This window comes from Athene cunicularia, assembly GCF_003259725.1.
Source record: "Athene cunicularia isolate RWA chromosome 1 unlocalized genomic scaffold, athCun1 chr1_part1, whole genome shotgun sequence".
Taxonomy (NCBI): Eukaryota; Metazoa; Chordata; class Aves; order Strigiformes; family Strigidae; genus Athene; species Athene cunicularia.
In genome coordinates, this window is record NW_020799091.1 from 81304514 (window position 1) to 81326171 (window position 21658).

Below are 21658 nucleotides of genomic sequence, written 5' to 3' on the forward strand. Positions count from 1 at the left end.
GCTCAGCGCGGGCCGCGGGCGTGGGGCGCGCTGTGGGCGTACCGGCGCGATGCGGGTCATCTGCTCACCAAATCGCCGTTGCCCCCAAACCCCACCCCAGCGGAAGGGCGCCGGTGCCGCCAAGAGGCCGCTGTTTTGTCCGGGCGGCATACACCGGGCACACGGCGCCCCCGGGGGCAGGCAGGGCGGAGAGTACCGGCGCTTCCCAGCCCCGGTAATAACGCTGGTGCCACCACAAACCGACCCGGGAGCCCCTCCCGTCAGTACCGCTGTGGAAAATCAGAATACGACAGTGCTACCCACGAGTGTCATTTACACTCGTATATCCATGCTGAGGGATAAAATAAAAAAATCAAAATTCTAGAGGTGTTAAATAAAATCCCCAAAACACTCAGGAGTAAGTGAAGAACAAAAACATTCTTCTGGTGCTTTTTAAACTACCCTACTTGTTACTGCTGCTCGGAGGCAGGTTTACCAAATAGAGCTGCAATCACTGCACGTTGGAATTATAAATTGGAAACAGGAGCAGTTGTAGTATTAAGTCATTCATAAATTCTCATGGACAGAACCCAGGGTACGTTCAGAAAGGAGAGGACAGTGCGGTCACTGAGAGGGAAATGAGAACAAATGACTTTTTCTACAGAAGAGTCCAAAATCCAGAATGCAATATATCCATTGCCACCAGTCAGAAATTGTAATTTATCCATTAAAAAAAGGAAACAGCAGCCCGTGTCTTTAAAATCAGATAAAAAATTATCCAGACACAAATGAAGAATAGAGATTAGCCTCTGAGAAACAAGTGGAGGCAGCGATGTCCAGGAAATTTTGGGGAACCCAGGGTGGCCGGGGGGAGCGGAGGGGTGCAGTACAGCAGGCGGCTGTGCAGGGCTGCTGCGGCTCTGGGTAGCTGGCTGTGGCCCATGGGGCGAGCAGCACAGCCACAGTATACAGAGGTTTGGGGCTTTGGCAGTAAAATGGAAATTTCTTGCGATATCCAGCAGCTACCAGGTGGCCTGTTTGCATTTGAAACAAACTTAGATTTAACAGCAAAGAATGGCAGTTGGCCTGTATTTAGTATGTGTTAGCTAACAAGCCCTAAATTATATTAAAAATTTAGACATTAATCTCACTTTACAACTATAAATCTGTAAATAAAAATAGCTAGAGAGGCCACAGCTGCATAGTTACTATTTTTCAGAGATGATGCTGAAGATAACAATGTTGCTTGATTTTGTAGGAGAAATGCGTGTTTGAACTATTTGTTAGTTGCAGTTAGGACATGGAAGACACTGAACTGCATTACTGAATCCTCAGTCACATAATATCAGTCAGCCTTAGAGTTTCAAGTCCTATTGTCTAATAGCGTCAGTGGTATTGCCTGACTGCTGTGGTGAGTGACACAGCTTCGTTCAAGTGGTCACATACAAACTGATCATCCAGCTCTGCCACCATGCTTGCCCAGCCTTTCTGTTCTCTCATTTCAGCTACCACTAACCAGAAGACCATTTAATTTAACTACTTTCTATTCAGCTTAAATGAACAGTGCTTGCGACAGGCAACAGCCTTAACCAGGGTAGATCTGTCTGGCAGCTTTCCAGCAGAATAATGGAAATAGAGGCAGTTAGGAAGCGGGTTGGCTTCTCCCAAATCTCCCTAAAGATTCAAAAGAACGTTTTGCCTCCAAATTGCATGGGGTTTCTTCCAATGTTGTGACTTACAGTCTTAAGATTAATTCTTGCTTCAGTATTAAACTCAGGGAGGTGAATCCTGTATCACTAAGGCTTATATGCCTTGAGTCCCAGAAGGGGAGGAAATTAGCTCTGTAGTGGAGCCCACTGTGCTCAGCTAGAGATAGTGGCAGGAGAGAGAGGGGAACACGTGGCCAAATAAGAGCTGGTGTATTTAAATTTCCCTCTGTGAGAACACTCTTCATGGGCTCAGCCTTCTATGGCCTGGGCTCCAGTTTTTTCAAACAAGGAATCCAGTTATGGAAAATGTTTATGTCTAGAAGAGGCTGGAGAGTCAGAGGCTGGTAATAGCAGCCGAAGGTTGTAGCATGGGAATCAGAGAAGGCGGCTGAGGTAGGCAGCCAGCTCCTCAAACGGCAAGCCTTTCCTAATGAACCATTGCTTTTTTAGACAGTGTTGAAAACCAGAAAAATTTGTGAAGTTAAATAATTATATATGAATCTTCTTCTTAAACCTGCACAAATTGGAATTAAAGCTATGCATGGCTTAGTTATTCAAAGCGAGAATCTTCTTAAATCAGTTGGAAGCTGCAAAATGATCTGCTACATAGGAGTGCACAAGTGAGTGCGTTAACACAGACACAGAGCCTTGATCATATGAGATGTATTACCAGCTTGCCTTTGGCAATGCTTACTAGTTGTTATGGTATTTGCTGCCAAGTATGTGTCTACTCCTACAAAGTGCTGAGGCCTTCCTAAAACATTGGAAAGTGAAGACTGAACCTTTCAGAGTCTGTGTTGTTACAGAGCGTTGATCACTTAAACCTCTGATACTGGATAAAGGAAATCTCTGTCAGGCTTCCTGTCCTTAAGTGACCTCTGCTCGCTCTCATTGAAGGGCGATTACATGGCACCTTGAAAGATCAAGCCTGTATGAACATTTGAGTGGGATGGTGTTTGTGCCTATTGCTGTAAAGAGCAGTATTCGTTGCCCCAGCTTACCGGGAATATGATGGGGAAAATGTGAGTTAGTTTTGGAAAATGATAAACAAAATTGTCCTTCAAGATACCATGTAGGGTTAGACTGAACTATAAGTTGGAGAGAAACTGCCCCTTAACCCCCAACAAATTTTTGAAGACCCTTTTTAGGATCTGCAAATCGAGTTGGATTCTGATGGACTGCCAGGACTAATACTATCTTTGGTGAACAAAGCCTGTCATGCCTATATATCAAAATAATTGGTAAGTGACCAGTGCAGTTCTCTTCTCCTTGTTAGCAACTATACTTGCACACAGCCACATTTTCTTTTGATTTAAGTCCGTGCACCAAAAATCCTGTTATTGAGTACTTTCTTTCCCATTGAGATTGTCATGGAAAAGAGTTTATGAACAGTACAGCTATCAAAGAAGGCACATCATTGATTCTTAGGTTGCAATTCATCAGCATGGTCATATCTGTGACCACACATCTAAACCAGATCCTTTGATTCCCACACTTTGTAAGGAAAGTAATTGTCCAAGGCCATTGTTCATCACTTGCAGTATGTGTGAAATGTACAATAAATTAGTTTTGAAGTAAAAGGGTGACTTGAATCATAAGCTTTATTTCATTAAGCTATACTTCTTTTAAGCCTAAGCATGAAATACTGCGTTTTCATTTTAGTAAAAAAATGTCTCCTGCATCCTCAACTGTCTGTGCTTCATTGTGCTTCAAATCACCAGATATACTTATGAAGAATTATATGCACTTATTAATTTTCAGCTTGAAGACAGGTATGCTGATTTATTATTCTGCAAAGAATTAGCTGACATGCTGATGCTTATGTCTCTTATATGTTATGCATAGCACAACTCAGCAAATAGGTGTAGGTATTACTGTGAATGACCATCTCAGAAAATTGTTTAAAGAAAATCAAGTTTACACAAAGCCTCAAAATTGCCCATTGAAAAAGTAAAGTAGCAGCCTCAGCATTTATTATTCTCTAATATATTTGCTGTCATTGCATAGTCTCAGTAGCCTGTTAGGAATAAAGCGTCATTTTCATCAAACATACAGATGAGAAAAACATACCTCAGTGTAATTGATGCAAATATCCATTCAGAATTTCCTGAAATGTGACCATGTTTATTTGCCCCACTGCTCATCCATTTCTTTTTGTATTTACCCAGCAATTATTATCTCTCCAGTATAAATCACACCTAACAAATACCCTGCTGTCACAGAAAATCTTGAGCTGTAGCAGTGTAGCAGTGTCTTGGACTTTTAGTTTCTCTGTGACATGCAGTTTGGGATTTGTCTAATGACAGCATGTCTCTGGCAGTTCACTTCTAAATAGGTTTGGCTCTGTTTTTTCCTGATATGCAACATATGTATGCCGCATAGCCATGTGCAAATGATCGCTTTCGCTCTGCAACAAATAAAGAACACTTGTAGGAACGTCAGTACTTAGGGGAAGGCATGACTCACATGGATTGTATCCAGCATTGTAGACAAATACTCCTCTTGCACCTTCTAGGTGGGATTGTTCCCACTGTTGGGATGCTGTAGTGGGAACACATGATCTGCCTGTTTTGGATAATTAGCATGATTTGTCACACCCAGCTAACCATTGTAGTTTGAAATTCATGCTGCAAATGAGAAGCAGTCCTATGGCAGTCTTGTGCATTCCTTCAGTATTCAGGAATATACAGTGGGTTTTTGATGTAGAATATGTTTATGTTGGAACCTACAAACTAAGCTCATTGTCATATAACAAGCCCCCCCTTCCCCTCACAAAATAATGTTAATATTGCACTAAGCCTAGACTAATAAAATCCAACCCTGCTGAACGCTTTTTTGTTGCTTGCCATGTACATGGCAACATTCCCATAACACCTAGGCTTGATAGGCTATTTCTGTGCTCTGCAGCATTTGTTTGACATTTCCTATGCATTTTTTTTAATAATTCTTTATAGAATGGCAGGTAGTATTTGAGGCATAGATATCAACATTTACCTAACTGGCTTGGTACACTTCCATTAATTATGCACAGAGTAGTGGAACTGGTGGAATTACTGAAGAGCAGGGAAATATGTGAGTAGTTTTTAACAGGTCATCTTATGAAACAGTGCTGCAATATCTGCTGGTTTCCATGCTATACATTTCCAAGAGGATGTCAGATGTGCTTTCATTGCTATAGTTCTGCAACCTACTGGCCTGGAGAGATTATTACCCACATGTGGAGTTTTCAGACATGTAGCGATATTAAAAGAAAAGGCAGAGAATTTTTTGCTCAGCAGAAGATACTTTGGCTTTTTGAGAGAAGTAACAGATATGCAAATTTGTACAACAAACAATCTATTTTCTTAAAAGTATAAATGCTTAAATGAGTTCCGACAGGGGGATTTTCAATAAAACGGAAGGAGACATCTGACTTCTGAAGCTTCCAGCATTTGGCTCAGTGGAGTTCCTTGTTGCCCTGGCCTCCCTCCTTGTGATCTCAGAGGAACCTGGGGAACAAGAGTGGGGTAGTTTCAAGCCTGTGTCTGGGTCACAGGAATCAGAGAAGTCTGCAATTCAGAAGCTGCCGTTTTCAGTTATACAGAAAGGAGTTGAGGCAGACTGCTGTTCTCAATGACATGCTGAAGCATTGTGAAGTGTAGGAAAGTCTAAGACTCCCATGACAAAGAAGGTGAAAGGAAGATGTTTATTAGAATCCATTTCCTCTTCATCTTCTGCTTTAGGGCTTAAAAGCTTCCACAAGTATTCAGTGAAGGAAACTGATCTCTGCTCTTGCCTTCTAATCTTTGGGAATGTCTCTCCCCACCTGAGTGCTTGGCCTTTTTCAGAGACTTCTCTGGGATCACCATATGGTTTCTTTCTTTGTTCTTCACTCTTACTCGTTTGAGACTTGAAGCAATTAATAACAGCATTACCTTCAAGGTTCTGGATATCTCAGAGGTAAAGCCGCTGAGATGGGAACTGTGCCAAGCTGTTTTAGCTCATTGATCAGTTTCTGTGGTAATGAAGATTTTTGTTTGTTCTGTTTGATTTACTCATCCATTATGGCAGAACACCCTCAGGTGCAGTCTTCAGAAGCTCTAGAGATCTTGAATTTTATATGATCTGTTCTTTGTGAGTGTTGTGAATACTGAGAACCATGGTACTGCACAGAATATGTAGTAATGGATAGGTGTTATGTCATATGGCTGTACAGCTTTTTACTTTGGCAGGCAGAGGCTGGGACCAGATTAACTATGGATTCACAATGTGTTAGGGACATCATATAAGGGAAGAAGGAACAGGCAGATGGAAGATCTGCTGAGACTAGGCTGGTGCCTGTTTACATTCTGCAGTCTGCTGGTGGGTACCCAACCATTTTAGGAGTATGCAGCAAATAAAATTTTGTTGCTGTTTATGCTAGTTATTCTCAATGGTGTCTGCAGCTAAAACGGCATAGCTGTGTGCTCAGAAGTGGGAGGAAAGAAAGATAGTGGCACTGTCCTGTCAGGTCAGAACTGTACTTGAACATGTTCTGCAATTAGCAGTCTGTTTTATATTCCCAGTGGGCCAGTTAAAAGTTCATCATGCTGTTAATGTCTTTTTGCAATACGTTTCAAAGTATGTTTTTATGAACAACTTAAGCCAGTCCAAGACCATAATAATGCTAGAAGAAGTAGACCCGATCTCCTCTCTTGCTAGCCACTCTTCTGCCCCTGCCCTTGTGTCAGCACTAACGTGCAAGTGGTCAGTGGGGAGCTGAGTCATGTCCCCAGTCTAGCTGATTTATTTTTTTTTAGCAGAGTTGGTTTTCAGCCAGGTGATCAAGCTGAGCATACTCACTGCAAGTCTTCCTGGTCTTAAACCTGGCACGAAGGGGAGCACATGGCCAAGGGCAAGAACAGGGATGGCTCCTTTCAGGCTCTGCTTTCAGATTAGTTTGAGCCAATTGTGAAATTGCACCGCAGGCCATGCAAGTCAATAGTGTTAGCACTTTACTGCTAGTTCACTGTGGTGTCTGCGAGTGTTCAGTTCCCTGAACAGTCAGCTAGTCCTATTGTCTCTCTGCCTCTTGTCTGTCTTCTGCAGATGAGGAAACTTGAGAAAGAAGGTGAAAACTCCATTCACATGCTTTCATTTGCTGGCAGTGGCAGAGAGTTTCACTGGTATAAATGGGATATATAACTAGGACTTCAGTGGGAGACAACTGAGCTAAATAAGAGTACAAGGACTCCCAGTATTGTGGGACACTGTTGAGACCTTATTTGACATGCATTTAAAATATTTTTTAAAGGAGTTTTTTAAAGGAAAAAGGTTTTAACAAAATTGCTGGTTTGCTGAAAGAACAACTGGATCAAATTAAATAAGACCTGAATTTTAAAAGCATCTTGTGATTTGAGATACTGCAAAGATCCTCTTTAAAAGGTGTCTGAGACTGAGCATCCATCAACTGAGGAAATCCCTAATGCTAGGGGTTTTAGAAAAATCTCAGCTTTCGTATTTGAACTATTTCTCCATACAGCTGGAAATCTCATGTAAACAGGGCCTAAGCAACTTGGCCAAAGTAATTCAGGGAATCAGAACTGCTGACTGCTAATCCTGTCTCAAGTTTCTAGCCACATGCCCGGAATGCTAACATTTGGCTTTATTGTTTTGTGTTTTTCTTCAGTCTCTGCTGTGAAGTACGGTGGGGGGAACAGTAGAGCAGTGACAACTGTTAACACAACACCTCTGCCCTCTTTCTTAAGAAGGACCTGTTTTTTGCTGAATTTTAGGGAGACAAATACAGGCTACATGATAACATATTTCTGTGTGAGAAGTCATTTTTGGCTATCTGTCACTTTAAAAAAAACATTGCACATGGGAGGTTAAGGAGGGTGTGAATAACCTGGTTTCTTTTTTGGAAGAGTGACACAGAAGCAGCATGTTGGATGCCAGGATGGCTTTGTTATTAGTTATGTGTTATCATTACTTCTGCATACCACAGCCACAGGTCAGCACCTGACTCTGTCAGCACTCTACAGACACCATAGGAAGATGTCAGTTATTGACCCAAAGATCTGTCTTACTCTTAGATTTTGAGAAAGACAGTTGGATACAGGAAGATGGGACTGTGCAAGGTTGTTTTGCTGGTTAGGGTTATCAATTAAACTCAGACACCAGAGTGAAAAGAGCAAACATATTTTACTAGAAATAACTAAATAATAGAATAATACAGAAAACATACAGTAAGAAAAGACAGAATAGTGCACTTAAACAAATAGGAAAATACAGGGTAATGCATCAAATCATTGCTACCTGAGAGAGAGGGAATAGTGATTAAGAAAGATCCATCAGCACTTGCATACGTTACCATCACCCAGATCCACAGTCGCTGGGGAGCCCTGGTTACAGCGAGGGTTTGGAGAGCCTATCCCAGCAAGGGGGAAATCCTATGCAATGCATCCATCCGTAGGTGAGGCTTCCACAGTCACTGTGAGTGGGTCTAGCCTTATATACCCCAAAATCAGCAAGCCAGAATAGCTGGCACCTTTGTTTTGAGTGGAAATATCTGGTTTCAATCTCACACTGGATTCCCCCAGAGCCTGGCCAGGGCTCAAGGGAGAAGCTGAGGGAGTTTCCCTGCTTATCTAATTGGATTATGAGCAAAGCCACACATCAGGTCACAGGGCCAGACAACGGTCTCCATGACCCTGTTTTTTTGTCCACTAACAAAGAAAGATAAAGATATATTCAAGAGAGCTACATCTTCCATACATATTTCACTAATGATTACATACTGAGTTAGCAGCTTCGGCTCAGGGCCTGTTTTTCATGCTTCAGTACTTCCACTTTTTACATCAGAATAGGTGGTTTGTTATAACTTACTATAATACCTATTAGTACAATGGTTATCAGTTATAAAATATACAGGATTCATCTATAGGTCAGCTCTGGCTTGGGCCGGTTGTCCAAGCCTTAGCACTTCAAAGTCATTGATGAGCAAAATAAGCAGTTCTCATGGTTGCAATCTCCCTGATAGCAGAGATAATATAGAATTTGGAAGAGAATCAGGGTGGCTCTGTGAATGCTTATGAGTGAGCTGTCTCCAGGTGAAACAAGCAAGTAGGAAAAAAAAGAGATAACTTTTCAGATTTTTTTTTTTTCTTAAATTTAAGTTACTTCCCAAAAGAGTTGCTCCAGAACGCTGATTGTAAGTCTTCTGGGGTTAACATTAACATTAATGTCTTAGTTTGGACCAGGAGTGAACTTTTGAAGCAAACCTTCTGATTATCCTCACTTAGTTTGATTTACACCACAGACTGATCACAGAGCACATGAATTGGATTCTTTTTGAGTGAAACTAAAGCAGAAATATGTTCCATCTGCCAATGAGAGGGTCAGATGTACAGAACCAGACAAGAGATAATGTAAAATAATTTTTTAAAAACCTCACAAATATATTTAGCGTGGAGCCAAGGTCCTCAAAACCAATTGCTTTACAGATCCAATCCTATTGCATGGTGCTACTTGCTAGTGTCGACATAAATTGTTTCCTTTATATTTTTGATGAAAGGAATACAACTTTTTGACAGACTTTCCAGTGCTTTTTGCTTATATTTCTTATATATGCTGATACCCTATCATCTGTATGCCTCCATGGCATTTGCTCAGGTAGCATTATATGCTTTGCTTAGTATTTGCAGTGAAATTGCACCTATTTCAGAACAAAGTTTCTAGATTCACAGTAAGTATCTTAGCTAAAATGACATGTAGAAGGTAAATTTCAAATGCCTACTCAGCATTTTGGCAGTGGTACATATGGAACAAAGATAGTGAAGGTCAGAAATTCTGTCTCAGGGGATTTTGACTTGAAATGTGAGAATTTTAAAAAATATGTTACAGGTTTTAACAGAACATTTGGAAACACTTTTCCCTCTTTCCTATGTGTGACCATGGAGTTATTCATCTGTCTCTCCTCCTCACTTACTTGGCTCTGCAATGGAAATATCTAGGGGCAGTATACTGTTGATCTTGTATGTGTTTTATTAAGGCCTAGCACATTTTCAGATCCTACAGAAGAGTTCAAAAGAGAAATATTTTGGTAGCATGTGGAACACAAAGAGATGAGGTGGTGGGCAAAAATGTGGAAACATCCCCTGTCTCCATATGCTCAGGGAGATGGAAGGGAAGAATTTACCACAAGTTGTTAAGGGGTAATATAGCACACTCTCACAATTAACTACAAGGAAAAGGAGGGCCCCAGAGAGGTGAAACCTGGTTCTTCCCTCTGACTTCACTTGGACTGGTACAGCTACCCACAGCCTCTCCTGTAGTGCTGTGTCTTAAGGCTTATATGTGTATGAGAGGGTGGTCACAGAAGAATCACAGTTTCATTGGGACTAAAATCCTACAAGAATTAAGGACAATAAAATTCACCACCTGGTATCACAAATCCCAGGGACATTTATTCAACAAAGCCTTTGTAATACAATATAAGTAAAAAAGGAAAATAAAAAAGAAAAAAAGGAGAAAAGGGGAAGAAAAAAAGTCATGCTAAAATTAGAAGCACAGAACCCTCCTCCTAAGAGGGATAAAAGAATGCTAAACTGCAATGTTACAAGTGTCAGGTCAGACTTGTAATTCTTAAATCTTAAAAGGACTTCCAAAATGTGCTATGAAGACAGTCAACTATTTTAATAGAATAGAATCCTCAAAATACATTAGATATGAGTAGTATTTTTCTAAGCAACTGATAATAGCATTAAGTGTGTTGTTCACATAACAATACAAAATTGTCTGTGTAAAGACCTGTTCAAAGTGGAGTGGGGCAGCATGTGGCAAGATGCCACGATGACATTTTTTTTCAGACATCAGCTTGACCCTTTTTTTCTGGGGTAACAGCATCTTGCAAGAACCCTGAAGGAGTGCCATAGTAGCTACTGTCTCAGAGGAAAGCAAGCAATCAGCTGCTGCCACTGAAGTCTTGCAAGTGCTGGGCAGCAAGCTGGTTTGGGAGTTGGTGCTGTACAGGAAAGCTCCATACTATTCAGGATTCTCATTTCTTTGTGTTTAGAATGCAGCAGGACCTTGATAATGCCTACTAGGTGATCTTTCTGCACAAGGCACAGACTTTCAATGGGTCTTGAACCACACCCCTGCTAACAGGGTCGTGTTTGATCACTTCAGAAATTCTAACTAGCAGAGAGAATTTGTGTTAAATGAAAAGAGAAGAAAATGAAAACCCTTTTTGGCACAGTTGTTGCCGCTGAGCTAAGAGAAAAGAAAAAGAGGAGATTCCTTACATATGTTAGTGAATATGCTGCATAGAAACTAATGTTTGGTTTATTGCATAGAGTAATACTGAAATGCACATAGAGATTACAGCATGCTGCAAACTAATTTTCTCATGGGAAAGTGAAGGCTAGAAGCACTCAGAGTATATCTGTGCCTGCAGCTGCATGAAGACATATCTAAGCTTTACACGAACAAGTGCTGTGGAGTTCTGTGGAAGTGGGCAATTGGTTATATTTCTAGATTCTTTCTAGACTTTTTAAAGATATGAAATATTTGTGTGTGTGTGTGTGTGTGTGTGCACGCGCGCGTGTGCGTGCTTTCCACCAGAATTGTCCATTTGTCCCCAAAAGAAGCAAATGCAGAAAGAACAAACAAAGAATGTGGAAGAAACACCGCTCCTGTAGCTAATATATGCTGTTTCTTGTTGTGTCCCAAGTTATGGCTTGTTTGCTGAAGGGTGAACTGTGAGAGAATTTATGTGCCATTTTGCTCAAGAAAAAGACAAGCCTGTTAAATAAGTCCGTAACACAATATTGCACAAGATAGCAGGGCTTCCTACCAGCATTTAGATTAGCAAGCAGAGGGAGGAAAGCAGTGTAGCAGAAAGATGAGTCAAGAGACTGATGTAATCACTGTGTTTTTCCCAGGCATCTTGTTTGGTAGCTTTCAGGCCAGCAAAGGTTATCCTCTTTATGACTGATCCTCCAACAGGGACTGGGAGTCTGATGTTAAAGCAAATGATATCCACTGCAGATGCTGTCTGTTAGGTTGTCAGCAATTGATACAGTTGGTTCATTTTCTCTTGGTTTTCTGTTCTTGCTCTTCTTTACAGCCCTTTCAGCAAGGACTTCCTTCTCTGATTCTGGCAGCAGATTTCAGGTATATCCAGGGAGTCTGTCCTTCATCACCTTAAACATTCAGGGTGTTCTTTTACTTAGGGACATGCAGATGAAGTTACTCCTTGTTTTGACAAAGCAAAGACAAATTAAATGAATCAACTTTAAAATGTGAAATTTATACTTTCCATGAGCTAACTCAGATGCAATCTTTTCATCTTAAATATAGACTATAATGGCTTTCATCAGTAACAGTATCACCAGAATCATCACCAGAATCAGTACTGTGACAGTGTCATCTCTGTCCATGCTGGACCACTGAGTGACAGAAAGTGGCTGTACCCCTCTAACCAAACTCTCCTGTGCATTACTTTTCTGAAAATTGCCTTTAAGTTCCTGTTCACACAAGAAGGGTTATCTCTAGTTGTACTGAAACTTTTAACTCAAGTGGTCTGACTGAGCAGAAAGCAAAGCATAAAGCTCACAGGAATTCATGTCCTCAGCTATTTGTACAGCCATTTTGCCATACACAGCTGTATGATAATATCTGCACTAGTCACAGCAATTCAGGATATTGATTTGCGAGAGACCGACAGAATTACCAGAGCCAGCTCTTACTCTGCATAAGCAATCATGCCATACATCTTCATCCAAATTTATCAGGTTTCACTTTCAAAACCATTAACTAGGTTTGTCTTTCTGCTTATATTGGAAAACCTTCATTCTCCCACAGTTTGAAATTGCTGAACAAAGTGCTGTGGGAACAGAATCAGAATTTCTGATACATTTTCCTAGAGGGAACAGCAAACCATTAAGTAAGTCCATAACATAGTATTATTACACAACAGGCGATACACAGTCCTTGTAGGTTGTTACTGCAACAAAAGAGAATACAAGATCTTAGGCAGGCAGAACAGGATATTAATATACAATCTGCTAAGTTGACACTCTCATGACCACATACTTGCAAACACTAAGACATGTGCATGCCTGAGAAATTTTGCCAGGATCAGCTGTATGTCATATGGATGGCAACATCAAATAGCTTTCAGGTCCTCACTACATCTTGAGTTCCACTTCATTGGTGACAGTAAATTTGGTTTGGGCATATTTTATACTCTTTAGGAGTGAACATTATTATGGAACAATATTTTTGCGTCACAACCTTGTTTATTTTATCCTCCATAATTCTTCAGCAAAGTTCCTCTTCTGTTTGCTCCTTTGTTTCACATATCTTTATGGTTATGGTCTGTCTTAATGCTGAGATAACAGGAAGAGGAATGGCTCTTCCACTGTGATGTAGCTTTGCTCCATTGTTTCTTCTGGTGCTTTTGAATGCACATTTCCATCCAGACCAATTCTATTATTTATGTTACATAGCTTTATAGAAGTAATGGCAAAAATGTTTTCCACCATTCACTGTAAAGAAACTCACAGTACATCTCCACTTACTAGAGTACTGAGAATCTGGACGTATGGCCCCAGAAGTCTTTGTGCTGCATGCCAGAGTTGCTCTCAAGTGCAGTACCTCAAGTGACATCACTTGAACGTAAATAATTATCACTCTGCAATGAAGTCAGCTGAAGGTCTTTTCACATGCCTGGATATTTGCCTTTGATCCAAGGCTACTACTCCTGCTTTCTAACCAGTATTCCTCCAGTGTCACAAAGAACAAAGTGGGGGAATGCCTCACAGCTTATATGAAGGTACAAAGCTCATATGAAGAAGTAACACCTTTTATTAACTTAACTGGAGAAAAACCCTGAAAATGACAAACATACAAGCTCAAAATTTTTTCAGAGAGTCACTCAAAGTACAAAACCACTTCAGTGATGTCTAACATAGCCTTGCAAATACTTATGTGTTCCAAGCTGTTTCTTGCTGCAAATGTTCAGGGGTGCAGATATACTGTGTCAGGTTAGCTGCAGAATAAAATGAAACCTTTCATACCTTCTTGCAAGTTGTCCATTTTTGGTGCACATGAAGAAATTTTGATAATGACCTTTTAAAATCTATACTTCATTATTTTCTCCTAACATTAAGCACACTAGTTTTGTTGCGGTTTTGGTTATTACAGATTATTGACCATCTCAAATTGATGCTCATTATCTCTGAAAATAAATAGTATTTAGTTCAAATCCCAACAAATTTTAGTCACAAGATGGAAATCACCAATAAGAAAGAGATCTATCTCTGAAATATAATAATTATTTAAAAAAAAAAAATTCTTTGCCTAATGGAAAAAATGTTATCACCTGAAATACGGAATTTGTCATCTTGGCTTGAATCAGTCTGGTGGAGCTCTGTCTTCAGCAAATGCATCTAGCCAAGTAATGAAGGACTGTGGAGCCAAAGGGAGTAGTTTTTCTTTTATGACTCTTACAAATGATTGGTTTATTTGTTTAGGTTTATTAAAGTGGCTTGCAACCAGTTAGTAGTCACTAAAATGGTATAGCACTTCAGAAATGTTTGTGCAATACTAACTTGGTGATCATCTGCAGAGTCTAACTGCATTTATTCCCTTTGTTTTTTTCGAAATTGTAGTTTAGGTGTTAGATACACATTCAGTAAAGAAATAGCGGCAACAATATAAATTGTTATTGACATACTCTTTGTTGTTGTCCTTCTGCCAGAGGTGAACACAACCACATTTTCCACATCCTCTCCTGTTGAATCAGTAAGGCAAAACAGTCCTTTAGCCAATTTGATGTGATGTCTAGTAACAGAACCGAGACTACTGTGAGGGGCAGTTGAGGCTGAACTTCCAGAGTTTGTGTTATATTGGCTTAGGAACACTTAAACACTACTTCTAAGAGGTTGGAAAAAGATGACTAGGACTGGGCAGGGAGGGGAGAAAGGATTGGCAACATTTTAAAACACTGCAACTCTTTCTTAAATGAAAAAGCACACAAGCCTTGGAATTCTAATCTGCCATCCAAGTAGTTACTGTACCATGGCTTTTTGTCATTCTTTACAAACCCCTTGGAAGTGCTGATAAGAGCATTCAGAATAGATAGGCTGCTCACTTACAGAAGTATGGCCATTAGTCACCCAGGAGACAGTTTAAGAAAAAGTTTGGCTTTTCCACTGTATCAAAAAAGAGATACTATTTCATTTTTGCCTTGAAATGCAGCTTTCAAACTGTAGAGTTATAAAATCTGCATGAAGAATGCAAGGCTAGAATTTCACTGAATCCAAAATTTAACAGGTGCTATTGTTTTGTCCTGTAAATTGTCAGGTTTTCTCAGTGAGAGGTGAAAGAATGCGTAAAGGCCTCCCTAGGATTTAATAATTGATAGCATGCTAAGGCCATGAAACACTTTCATGGAAATGTAGCTAGGAGCAAAAACATTCAGCAATAAAAAGACACCAGACCAAAGAAGTTTTGAGCTTGGGTGAAAAAAGAGGTGCTGTATTTCACATTCAGCACTACATATGCACAGCATAAAATCCACAGAAAACTGAGGAGGAAAACTCTCCTGAAAAAAATAGCAGTTATCTTCCACTGTATTTTTAGCGTGTGCCAGACAGCATCGCTCAGCAGCCTCCCATAGCATTCTTGGCTTCAACCAGGCAATCTGAAAACCCAAGGAATGACTTTGTACTTATGCTTGTACTAAGGAAGCTGCAGGAAGTTTTCCATCCTTACTTATCACAGTCAGTGGTACTAAGAGCTTTTATTTGTCAACAGTTTTGCCTTGCTTTTGGTATCGGGTCAGTTATCCTTTCTCCTGAGGTTTCTGCTGGCAGCATTGTCCATACTAAAACTGCTAACAACAGTGCATCACAGTGAATCACTGTGAGCAGAATTCTTTACAGTGCACCAAACTCAAGAGGACTCAAAATAGCAGGGATACGCTGTCATCAAAAAGTGTCTTGCAAGTAGAAGAGATATCATAAAGGCTGGCCAAAAGCTGCATCACGTGAGCTATGCTGCCTGTATCTATCTGGGGTAGATAGTAGAGTTCTCTTTTTCATACAGTAGCTTTGGCTAGAAGGCTGCAGTTATTTGGAATATGCACAAGTACACATCATCAAGGGTGGAACCAGGAAAAAATATTCAGTGAGAGAGTTTTAGTGGTGCTATAGTCACAGTATTCACCTTTTCTTCACTAGCACTGTCAGCTCACATAGCTCATGGCATCTCTACCCTGCAGGCAAAGACATAAATATAATTTAAATGGATTTACTGAAGCTAGCTTGAGGCTAGCAAGAGAGAGTATAGGGGGTGTTTCCACATAGGTCACAAGAGGCTGCAAAGCCCATTTAAGAATACAGGTAAAAGTTTGTAGCTGGCCACACTGAGCTGCTGCAATATCTTTCTCCAGATAATCTGCCTAGAAATTCACTCTAGACTGTCCCTGCAGGCTGCAGTCTCATACTGATTACAATATGGGCATATACTCTATTTTACTCAGTACTTTTAGGGGTCAAGCTCTCTATGCACTGATCAGAGTTCACTGACAATCAGAAACTATTTGTTAATGAGGGGTTTTGTATCCTCTCCCCAGCGGACTCTATGGTCGCAGGATTATTCTGAATCTCTGTGTGGAATAAGAGTGCCTTTTTCTGCATTAGTATATTCAACTTTGCTGGTGAGTCATGCAACATTATCAAGGCATTCATAATTCTGTTACAGTCGTTGTCCACACATGGAGTTCCTCTGAAGAAGTAGCCTGCAGATTCTCACCCTGGTTCACTCCAAACTCATTTGCAGGTTCCCTGGTTGGAAGGAGGTAACTAACTGCTACTTCCCAACCAGCTCCCCAGAAACCTTTATTTTCTCCAGATACCTTGATATGGCTTCTTCCATATATGTCCCTCCTGGCAGACCCCAACTGAAGGGCTGTGCCTCTTCTGCTGGCACTTCAGGACCATTCTTTGCTGTAGGTTCTGTCCTAGCTTTTCTTTCTGCAATTTATTAAATACATCATTTGCTACCTGATTAAGACATTTGCCTGCTCCCTTACACCTGCCAGCAGTAACATTTCTGTGCTATATGAGCTTTAGGGGCTAGCTTGAGAGCTGAAATGTGTTTCTGGGTCAGAGCAGACAGGTATTTTGGAGGACAGCAGCAGGCTCTTATCTCACTTCAGATCCCCGCAGCCTTGTTCCACCTCCAGAGAAAGATTTCCTCACGCTTCCATACTCATTCTGTGCTAGTCAGAGCCAGATTGGCACTCCTGCTCTGCAGCAATTAACCATAGTGACATCTCTTAATGCTACTGGTGAGACATCAACAAGGATTATAAGTGCCTGCAGTTTTTGCTCTGCCTCGGGGGGCAACAAGAATGCCAAGGATCTGGCTGGTTCCTAACAAAGCCCTGCTCATGCAGGTGCTCCCAAACCCACAGCTCAGGAGCTGCACCCCTCCAGGGCACTGGCCATGCTGAGCCAGCTCTGGGGGGAATCTCAAGCCACTAGCAGGTCCTTCCCCTGGCACCCCTCAGTAGCACTCATGAGGGCATCCAACACCACCTCATATGAAAAAAATGGATAAAACGCCTCGTACGCTGCAGTACGTGATTCTAGCTACCTGTGCGAACACACATAATCTGTTCTTTTTCACTGGCCATAAGCATTTGTAATCTACATACCTGCTGAAGTTCTTTTCCTTTGCATTACTTTCCAGAGTATTGAATCCAAGTGATTTTTATATTGAAGTGATCTATAGGGTAACGATAAACAAAAAGTTGCAAAATGATACTGACATTAATTTCTACCTTGCCACCAACTGTCATTATCTGGGGTCTCAAGTGAAAACAACTTTGCCTTCCTCCCCAAACCCTCTCACTGCACTTGACAGGAGGCAATTTTATTTAATGAATACAGCCATACTTCAGTATAAAGGTATCAAGTGAATTATTCATGAGCTCCTTTATCTCCAAAGCATTCCAGCTGCTTTATCTCATTGTAACATTCTAACAGAAAATTAAAGTTTTTTGTGGAAGTGCAGCTGTTGCTTTGAAAAGCATCTGTTTACCAACTAATGCTGGGAGACAGTAACATCCGCAGCTTCTGCTGTCAAGTGGCAGAAGTAAAAGACCAACAGAACTGGGCAAACAGATACACTGGAGAGAAAGGAGCATAACTGACATCAGCACTGTGAGGAAATCGATACTCAGATATTTTTAGGTGCCTCATTTTCTGCAATTAATGTCTTAAGCAGTACTGAAAAAATGGAGCAGCTGAGCTTTTTACCCCTCTATATTCTCCTTTCTTTAACATATGACTGTCCTTTACTGTGAGGTATTTCATTACAGCCCTGTCATTAGCGCATGTTGATATGTATCTTTACTCATGGGAAAACCAATATAATCAGCACGTCTATACATCAGCACAACAGTCTTTGCATTTCATCTAATTTCAGAGCTGAGATCCACATACGCTGATTCAGTTAGAAAGTGGAATTCACTGCAGACACTGTGGGCCTTATTTTTACTTCACTGGCTACATGGTTACTTGAATTTACACAGATGTGCAAAAGTGTTGCAAAAGAAAAGGTTGGTTTGGGTGTTTTTTTGCTTGTATTTTAGTACTTTGGAAGTACAAGTAAGCTATATTTAGAAATACAGTTAAAAAATCATCATACCCTTAGAAGTCAGACCAGACTACATATAAGCAGCTTGCTGAACTTATTATAGCACTCTAGAGGTTTGTGAGAGCAGGCACACTGCAAGCTTTTGCCCTTTATTTCACCAACTCCATCCTTCAACCTTATGGAGAGAGTTCTGGTTTAAAAGACAAGTTAGCATGATTTATACTTGCACTTTGTCTTCTTTACAATCTTATTGTTAAGTTTTTTCTCATAATCATTTAATCATAAAGAAAGTTCACCTCTGTGCCTGTGCATATTTTTACAGATAAGGTCGTGTTTACCAAATAGCAGCTAATCTGCTACATTCCATCACTATTTAGCAAATACATCTGAATATTAAAGAATTCATGTTTACCTTTAATTTATCACCATTTGTGCCCATAACAGGACAGAAATAACATTGTGTAGGCTGTCTTACTTGGGACGTGTCCTAAATTTGGGAGACTTTATTTCTTAATCTCAATATTTATTTTTGTGTAGGATGTTTTATCTAGAACAGTCCTAATACAATGGAATCTATCCTTAGATACCATCTTCAGTTATCAAACCAAAGTAACATTCAAAAATGTGATCATAATCTTAAAGGCTCAAACATAAAGATAAGGAAATACATAATCATAAAAAAATTACTCTCTTCAGTGCAGAAGTAGATGGCAATTACTCTTAATTAATTCTGGTGCTGCTGAGATTGATATCTGGTTTATCATAGCTGCTTTGCCAACTGGATGCTAATTTCTTCCTCCTGAGCATGAAGACTTTTCTCAGCTTTAATTTAACTGATAACACAGGATTTGGCTAATAGCTGCTCTGGCAGCTATACTGCTTTTTCTCCATGTTATATATGATGCTAAATTTCACAGATGATCAGGAGAAGCTACAGGCAAGTGCTTCTTGAATTTGATCAGTACTCATCTGCCCAGCTTGTAGGACAGAACTTCAGGAAATAAAAGAGGGATCAACAGTCTGATTCTTTTCCATCAGTAATCACTGGACTGCAGAAAGCAAGAAAAAACTGCTAGATTCACCAAGGAAGAAAAAAATGTTTGAACAATGATGTTATGAGATAGCTGTGCACTGGCTTGAGTGACTGCACTAAGTAAAAGGTAACACCAATGGATTCAAGTCTTCAGAAGAAATGAACCTTTTAGACTGATGCTTTCTATCAGTGTTGTGAAGGTAGAGACAGACCAAAATAGTGCTCTCCCTGGGGACAGTCTGTGATGTTCCTTCAGACCCTTGTGGGCACCCAAGTATCTGGACAAGAGAGAAATGTGGGAAAACCACACTTCAAAAACTCTGCCTCTCACTTTTTTCTTTTTTTTTTTTTAATTAGGAACATTGATAACTAAATTACTTTCCACTTTCCATTTCCATATCTTTGCTGAGTTTTCTCGGGATATTCGGATTTTTCTGAATCTATAGGATCATCAGGGAATACTAGAGCTGACATTTAAAAAATCCACAAAAGAGAATCTGTCCTTCTCACGAAGGACTCTGCTATCAGCAGTTATAACATTTCTCATATGTTTTTGATCTGTAAGTACTCCAGACAGCAGATTGCCTCTGAACATCTGTTCACTGCATGTCCCAGAGAGACTGGTTTTGACTGCAAATTTCAAGCATCTCTGATATTAACATGCAATACCATCATCTTTGCTCCTCTTGCTGAAATGTTTTTAATGTGGGTAATTTAGAAGAAATAAGAAGAAATATATTTGTCTGAAAGCTGTTAAATTCCTACATATTTTTTAAATCTTGAAGGATTTTTCAAAACTCATACCCAGTTGTCCTGCTTAACTATTCTTTTTAGCTTTCTCTTTGTATTTAATTTTCTTTCCATGGCATTTCTTATAGCTGGAAAAGTAATTTGACTTTTTAGATTATGACTTTTCATTTAGCTGCATGCTCAGCATGCACTCTTCCATTAAAGCTTCAATGACAATTCACTAAAATAGAAAATTATATTTTAATGTTTGAGTTCAGGCCTCATCTGGCATGCTCATTTATTGCAAATCTTTGCAGTGCTTTGTATCTTACAGTAAATTTTTTGGCCATTATCCTGCACACGCTTGACTTTGCAACTGTGTGTAGCCCTGTATACATTCAGTGTTCTTGCATGGATTTTAAAGGTAAGCAAGTCCAAAATTCAGTATATACATACTCTGGTTTTGGCAGCAGATCTTCATACTTTATAAATTTTTTCATATTGTTTTATCCCAATATTGTAAGTTAATAAACATGACATTGATAGCATAAGCTTTTCTAGAAATGAATGCACTCTTCTGTAACTATATTAGGATGTAGACTTCATTAAAATGTATCTTGTTTATTTTGAATGACTGAATGAAAAATAAATTATCAACTGAAAAAGAAGAAACACCCCGCCCCCACCCCCTAGACCTCTCTAAGCAACTTACTTCTTTAAATCAATGAGAGATTTAAATAGTTTAACTCTCTTTAAATCCTGCAAGTAAGGATGCTCAGTGTTTTATAGCCAATACACTGGAAAAGTTCCTTCCTTAAACTATCCATAGTTTTAGAGAAGGCAAGACTTGACAAATGTATATTATTTAAACTATGTGGAAAGTACAACAGTGTTCAAAAATGCTTGCTAAAAAAAGAGGGTACATATTCGCTATGAACCCAGAGATTCTAGTAGCGAGATCTTCACTTTGGAGCCATCCTACTTTGAAATGGTTCTTCTGTGGCTTCATCAGATCCCTCTACGGCTTCCACAAAGCTGCAAGACATGACATCGGTTCACATGCAAAAGCAAAACCACCAGACACCCCTAGGAGTTTTAATTTAGAATGGCAATCTTTTGTAAAACCTTTTGTCTCTAGCTGTGCTTTTTTAGGACAGACTAATCCTGAGTTTTACTGCAGTGTTCTTGCACCCAGACAGTGGGGATTGCAGTATCAGTTATGAGCAGGATCACAGTGTTGTAGGAAATATTTATAAAACATCTAACTGGCCAAGCACAAGAGAGTAGCTACACATCCTGTGACCCAGGTCTAATTGTTTTTCTAATATTAGGGCCAGCAGTGGTTGATGTGCCACACCCAGAGGAGTAAACAGGAAAAGCTGCATCTCTTGCTTTGTTCTGCAGTGCTGCGTGACAAGGGGAGACACAAGGATACATCCAGGCACATGCACCTCTATGTACAGACGTCCTTTCAGACAGATCTTTTTCTTTCTCTCTCTCTCTCTTTCTTTCTTTCTTTCTTTCTTTCTTTCTTTCTTTCTTTCTTTCTTTCTTTCTTTCTTTCTTTCTTTCTTTC

At 40.0% G+C, this 21658-nt stretch overlaps 1 protein-coding gene across 1 annotated transcript in view; it reads left to right on the forward strand.

Moving 5' to 3' along the window:
- Positions 1 to 49: 49 nt before the first annotated feature.
- Positions 50 to 21658, forward strand: part of REPS2 (RALBP1 associated Eps domain containing 2) — a 130222-nt gene continuing 108613 nt past the window's right edge. The window contains exon 1 of the mRNA XM_026846229.1: positions 50 to 214. Coding sequence (XP_026702030.1) covers positions 50 to 214 — 165 coding nt within the window. The remainder of the gene's footprint in view (positions 215 to 21658) is intronic.